At 46.6% G+C, this 6,001-nt stretch overlaps 1 protein-coding gene across 1 annotated transcript; it reads left to right on the top strand.

The window, feature by feature from the left end:
• Nucleotides 1-733: 733 nt before the first annotated feature.
• COPRS (coordinator of PRMT5 and differentiation stimulator) lies at nucleotides 734-5,525 on the top strand. The gene is made up of 4 exons (XM_065415576.1): nucleotides 734-796; nucleotides 3,061-3,148; nucleotides 3,935-4,204; nucleotides 5,356-5,525. Exons 1-4 carry the CDS (start codon nucleotides 734-736, stop codon nucleotides 5,523-5,525), a joined length of 591 nt encoding a protein of 196 aa, XP_065271648.1.
• Nucleotides 5,526-6,001: the final 476 nt, after the last annotated feature.

Here is a 6,001-nt window from a genome sequence, read left to right as displayed (position 1 = left end):
TATGGGAAAACCATTACCCCTGTCTCCTAATCCCATGGTTGCTGTTGTCAGTATAAGCATAATACAAATTTCTGTTCACGAAGATTCCGCTTTTGAAGTCTTGTGTTCTTGCCATCAGCGTGGCACGGAGACCAGCCTGCCACATTATAATCCAGGGCTTCAGTCTTTCGCCATTGAAACACTATTTCCGGATGGAACATTAGTATAGAGACAATCCACTATTTGCTCAAGGCTGACCTGGTGCTTAGGGCTGCAGGAGGCAGAAAGGACAGAGGCCACGCCTGCCTTGTAGAAGGTAGGAATGAAAAACCAACTTCTTTTATGATAGAGATGGGTGTGTGTGTGTGTGTGTGTGTTTTAAGAAACAGGGTTAGCTGCTATGGTGGAAAGGGAAAATAAAGGCCGCCATGTGAATTTACCTACGGACTTACTGCTAACAACCAGGGGCTGTCAATATCCCCATGCAATGGGGCGGGGTGGGGCTTCCACAGCCCCAGTGGTTGGAGGGCTGGGGGTGGGTAGGTGCTGTAGTGCCCTTCCCCCCCCCCCGCGGGAGCAGCTGGGACCGGGGCTCACCGGACCGCTTCCCCCCCCCCCCCCCCACGTGCTTCCCTCCACTCCCTCCGCCGCTGGTTGGCTACCCCGTGTTGCCATTTGGCCGGCCGCGTGGCGAGTCCCGTGCGCCGGGGGGCGCAACAGGTACCCGGCCCGGGGCCTCTGTGGAGGGGCGGGGATGGAGGGGCCGGGGGCGCGGCAGCGGGAAGAGGATCCGTTGGAGCCACTCCTAGGCCCGGAGGTGAGAAGCAGCGGGGAGCCTGGCCGGGGGCGGGGGGCTGTGAGGGGAGGGGGCTGTGAGGGGTGTGTGCAGGGGGAGCTGTGAGGGGTGTGTGCAGGGGGAGCTGTGAGGGGAGGGGGCAGTAGGGGTGTGTGCAGGGGGAGGGGAGGGTCTGGAGAGGGGGCTGTGAGGGGTGTGTGCAGGGGGGAGAGGAGGGGCTGTGAGGGGTATGTGCAGGGGGGAGGGGAGGGTCTGTGGAAGGGGTGTGTGCAGGGAGAGGGGAGTGTATGTGTTGGGGGCTGTGAGGGTGTGTGTGGAGGGGGTGTATAGGAAGGCAGTAGATGCCTGGGGATGACTGTAGGAGATTTATGGAGAGTCTGGTTTGTGTGTGTGAGAGATGGGAGTACTGTATTTCAGCATGTGGGGATCGAGTTGGGGTTATGGACAGAACTGTAGGGAGTGGGTGGGTGTTTTCTTTAAATATTGTGGTCTCATTTCCTTTCCTTTTCTTAATTCCCATTTATTTCCCCAGATCCCATGGTAAAGGGACTGTAAAGTGCATCCCTTTCTCTTCCCCACTGGCCTAGCTGGCTATTCCTTGAGTGAAGGTGGAGGTGGATTCTAGTTGAAACCTAATCTTTTAGACCCTTCAGGGTGATTTTCTTGCTGGGGTTTATGTTTGGGAGAAATAGAAAGTTCTTAAAGAAAATTGTGAAAGGGGTTAAATGATGTTTGGGCTGATGCAAAACTCCTGGGAGCTGTTCAGATCTCCATCGATGTGCAGAATGTTATTGGTTTTTTTTTGGTAATTTTAACTCTTTAAAAAACAACAAGGAGTCTGGTGGCACCTTAAAGACTAACAGATTTATTTGGGCATAAGCTTTCGTGGGTAAAAACCTCACTTCTTCGGATGCGTCAGGTTTTTACCCACGAAAGCTTATGCCCAAATAAATCTGTTAGTCTTTAAGGTGCCACCAGACTCCTTGTTGTTTTTGTAGATACAGACTAACACGGCTACCCCCTGATATTTAACTCTTTAGGTTCACAAGCATGTCACGAGGTTGGAGCTTGACTATACATATACTTGTGTGTGTCTGTGTGTAACTGACACTAAATTTTCCCTTGGACAGAGTGGAAATAGGGGCTGTTTTCCATGCCCATTACTGGAAACGAGATTGTTATTTTTTAGCAGAGGGAAGAAATATAGTGCCTTCTAATCTTTCCCACATATAAAATTTCAACCAAGGGGCATTGTCACAATATGGAGGTTGGCTTTTAGAGTTGCAGTAGCTGCTCCCTGACGTAGAATGGGGGATATATTACTATTACTAGTTAAGAACTTGCATACTAAGTAACCTGTAAGTTACTATTCATAGGCCATTGACTTCAGTGGAGCACCACAACGGTGCAGGGATCAGCCTGCACAGAGTAACTTGCAGGATGGAAGCTATATAAACACACAGAATGTAGCCCCCTACTGTTTATCTTCTCCCTTCATGTATCACTAACTTTGGGCCATCCACACATCCTTCCCCTTTGATTCAAGTCCTGTTGCTCACAACTGGCCTTAAGCCCAATGTATGTAGTCAGTTGCTCAGAGTTCCATGCAGATCTGGAAACTCACAAGCTGGCTTGATCTCTTTTACTATCCTTCCCTGGACTAATGGACTGGTGAAGAGTTGCTGTTGCTCTGCCATATTCCCCTTGTTGCCACTTTGGTATTGTTACCAGTGTGGGAGACCGTTCTCCAGCAGAACTTGTCTCCATTGTACCAGTGAAACCAGAGCGAAACCTTTCTGTCTTATACTTCCCAGCTTTGGGGCCTGTGGAAAAGGGCAGCTCTGCTCCTGGAGAAACTTAGTTTCTCTCTTTCTGTCCTTTACCTTTCCGCAAGCCTTCTGGCTGCTAGAATGGGATCAGATACTCTTTCTCTCCCCCAGCATCTGGGCTCCTGCAGAGGGGTTAGGTTTCCATTCCATTAACTCTCCCTTTTCCCAGTGCCTGCCTTTGCTCATAGGTTTTCCAGACAGTTGCAGTTCTAAAATTGATTTGTGTCGATTTCACTGCTTCCCGCAGGATTCTGAACAGCAGTGGTGAAACTGGCCACAGGCTGTTGTTTTCTCGATGCTGGAACTGTCTGCGGGCTTATTTAAAATGAAATCTTAACTTGGGCAGAGGTAGATCGCTTGGGTCCCCTGATTCACTTTGGAACAGGAGTCTCACTGTATAGGAGTCTAAGGAGCAAAGCTACTGATCCCTTTAAAACCGTATCTCTGCTTTTTTAGATAACGGTGGCTGCAGGTGACTGCACATGTCATGAGGAAGAAGAGCTTGTGAAGGGAGGGAAAATTGTGAATTGGAGGCCTAGAAAAGGTATGCAGAGAAAAAGGCATTAAATCAGAACAAGGTGAGAAAGAATAGTTATTAATGCTGTCTGCTAGAAGAGGCCAAACAAAGCTGTGTAGTGATGATGGGTGGGAAACTTCTCTTGAGTGAACTCTGCTAAATTATTGTTGCCCATTTTCTGTGCATCCCTAGATAGAGGAGCACTTGATCAATATTGCAAAAACAAATTCCTGTTGCTTTGGCGGCTCCAGCTGGAGTTATTCAACAAACCTCCTCTTGAAGGATGTCAAGAGGCAGTGGTGGTGATGAAACAGGACAGTAAGTTCTAGACATCAGCCCAAGGTGCAAAGTTCAGACCCAGACTTTGGGTTCAGACCATTATATAGAGAGACCACCAGCTGTGAAGTTCAGTTTGGGGGAGTTTGGAGCTAGTGATGGGATTCAGGCTATCTGTAATATATTCCAAATATAGGAAATATCTGAAACCCAGAGTAATATTAGTGTGGTATTAAATACACCCACATGAAATTGGACTTATTATAATTAGATAGAATTGATGCCTCTTCTTGTGTTACAGAATTTTATTCCTTCTGCAACCTCAGCACAGCATAATGGGTTGGGGATAGATTTCTGTCTGTAGCTGGAAGTGTTGTAGTTTTCATGGGCTTTGACTAGCTACTTTCATTGCTTGTTCAAAACAGGTCTGTGTTCACAAAGTGTCTTCATGTTGAACTACTGCATGGTATTAAAGCATTTTCACCACCCCAGTTTATATCCTAAACATCTCTGTTGGCAATTTCTGTCGTATTACAGGCCGTTTGGCAAGGAACGTTTCTGATGGCGAGTCTCACCAGAGTAGATTTTCTCATTGCCCTTGCTATGAAAGTGACACTACTCATTCAGATTCCTCGGGGCCTCCTATTAAATGTCTTCGTGACTTTGATGACTTCCAGAGTGACCTTGAGGACTGGGAGTTGGATGACGAAGCCTGCATTGTATCTTTCCCTGAGCTGAAAATTGATTCTCAGTATGAGGAAGAGGACTGGGATAAAGAATTGGAGGATGCTGAATGTAATCCATACGGTAGGTGCAGATTTGCTTTATGCTTTCATCAAGCCTACAACTCTAAGTGGATGGAGAGAGTGCTTTGCCTGGCAGCCCATTTAAATAGTTCCACATTCTTCTTTTTTTGAGCATTTGGTAGTGACACCCTTTGACTGCTTTCTGTCTACCTTGTGTGTTTGTGATGCACAGTTGTACCTAAGTCTTAAATACAGTAGTTTAAAAGAAACATTGCTGTGTTCAAATGGGACAGCCTTGGTTCTTTCCTTGGCCAATGGGGTTCTTATGGGATGCTACTGCAAGGGAAAAATGTGCACATTTGTGTGTGGAGTTACTCTGGGGTTTGGCCTTTATAAGTCTTGTATTTTGCTCTGGCGCAGGAGAGATGGGCTCATCCTGACCTCCAGTGGTGGGGAGTACAGTAGCTGAGGGCCCCTGCCTAAAGGACCCTTCTCCTTCCCTCCTGAGAGATTCACCCTGGGCTTTATCAGTCATGTCCCTGTAAAGAATAGTGGTGTTTGGAGGGTTGTATAAAGAGACAAAGTCGCTGACCTGAACGTGTTCATTTACAAGCCGATCTTGCAAACACACATGAGCAGCTTTACTCTGACAAGCCGTCCCACTGACTTCACCAAGAGTAGCCACGTGAGTAAACTTGTTTGTGTTTGCAGGATGTGTCCCTGAAAGCTCCACAGTTAGGGGCTTCTCCTTTGAGTTTTTGAGCACCCCCTGAATTTCCATTGCAGTCACTGGGCGATCAGAGCATTTAGTGTCTTGCCAGACTGGACACTTCAGTTGAGCAAACTGATGGTGTGTTTAATGAATAACCTTTTGAGGGTTTGTAGATTAGCAGTAGGACTGGCTCATTCTGTCTCCTTGTCATTCTCTTTCTCTCTCGGACTCTGAGCCAGGAGTTTTAGGTTCTGTTCCTAGCTCTGTCACAGGCTCTCTGTGAGATCTTAGGCAGGTAATTTACTGAAGCTTCTCTATCTGCATCACCAGTTGTACAGAGGTTTTGTATGTTTCATGCACTAATGTTGGTCAGCCAAACTGACATTCCAGCACTGATGCAAATAACTTGCTACGACAAACCCTCTGTAGTGATAGCCAATGCAGAGTGTTCTAATGCAGTCTAACAACACTCTCTCCTATTTTTTTAAAATCCTCTTTAGATGCGGAAGATATCGACTGTGGTAGTCTTCAGGAAAATTGTCTATTGGCATCATGTGCACGGCAAGAAGAATCATTGTATAACCCCAGGTGTCACCATGCAGCTCCACTCTCTCTGAGTTCGCCAAATAGAATGCCTGAGGTTGGCCAGTTTGATGATGCAGATGACTGAGGTTTGCCCCTGTTCAGGGCCACGCTTGGCAAATTGGACTTTGCTCCATTGCAGGGATGCAATGCAATGTGGGGTGCCTTCCCCTAGCCTATTGGGTTCCAAACAGGGCTTTTCTGAAAACTTTCTTTGATAATATTATTGAGCTGCAAATACACTGATCATGATCGACTGGAAGGAAGCAGAGAGGATCTCAGACTGGACACTAACCCTAGGTATCTGTGCAGTTTTGTAGCATGTTTTATTTTCATGTTTTTTAAAGGAAAAAAAAGCTGTCTGGGAAGTATGATTTTTAAACTTTGGCTCGATAGCTGGGATTAGCCAGTTCTAATATGGATCTCATCTGTGTAATTTTAATTTTTCTTCTCTTTTTTTTGGCATTAATCATTGAGTTGAGCTGGGGTTAACTGTTTCTGTCCTTGTTACATATTCTACATTATAAGTAGCATGACCAAGTTGTGTTTGAAGTTCAGGTCCTC

This window comes from Emys orbicularis, chromosome 13 (genome assembly GCF_028017835.1).
Source record: "Emys orbicularis isolate rEmyOrb1 chromosome 13, rEmyOrb1.hap1, whole genome shotgun sequence".
Classification (NCBI taxonomy): Eukaryota; Metazoa; Chordata; order Testudines; family Emydidae; genus Emys; species Emys orbicularis.
The sequence above is the reverse complement of the archived record's forward strand: the minus strand, read 5'-3'. Positions and strand labels throughout refer to the sequence as shown.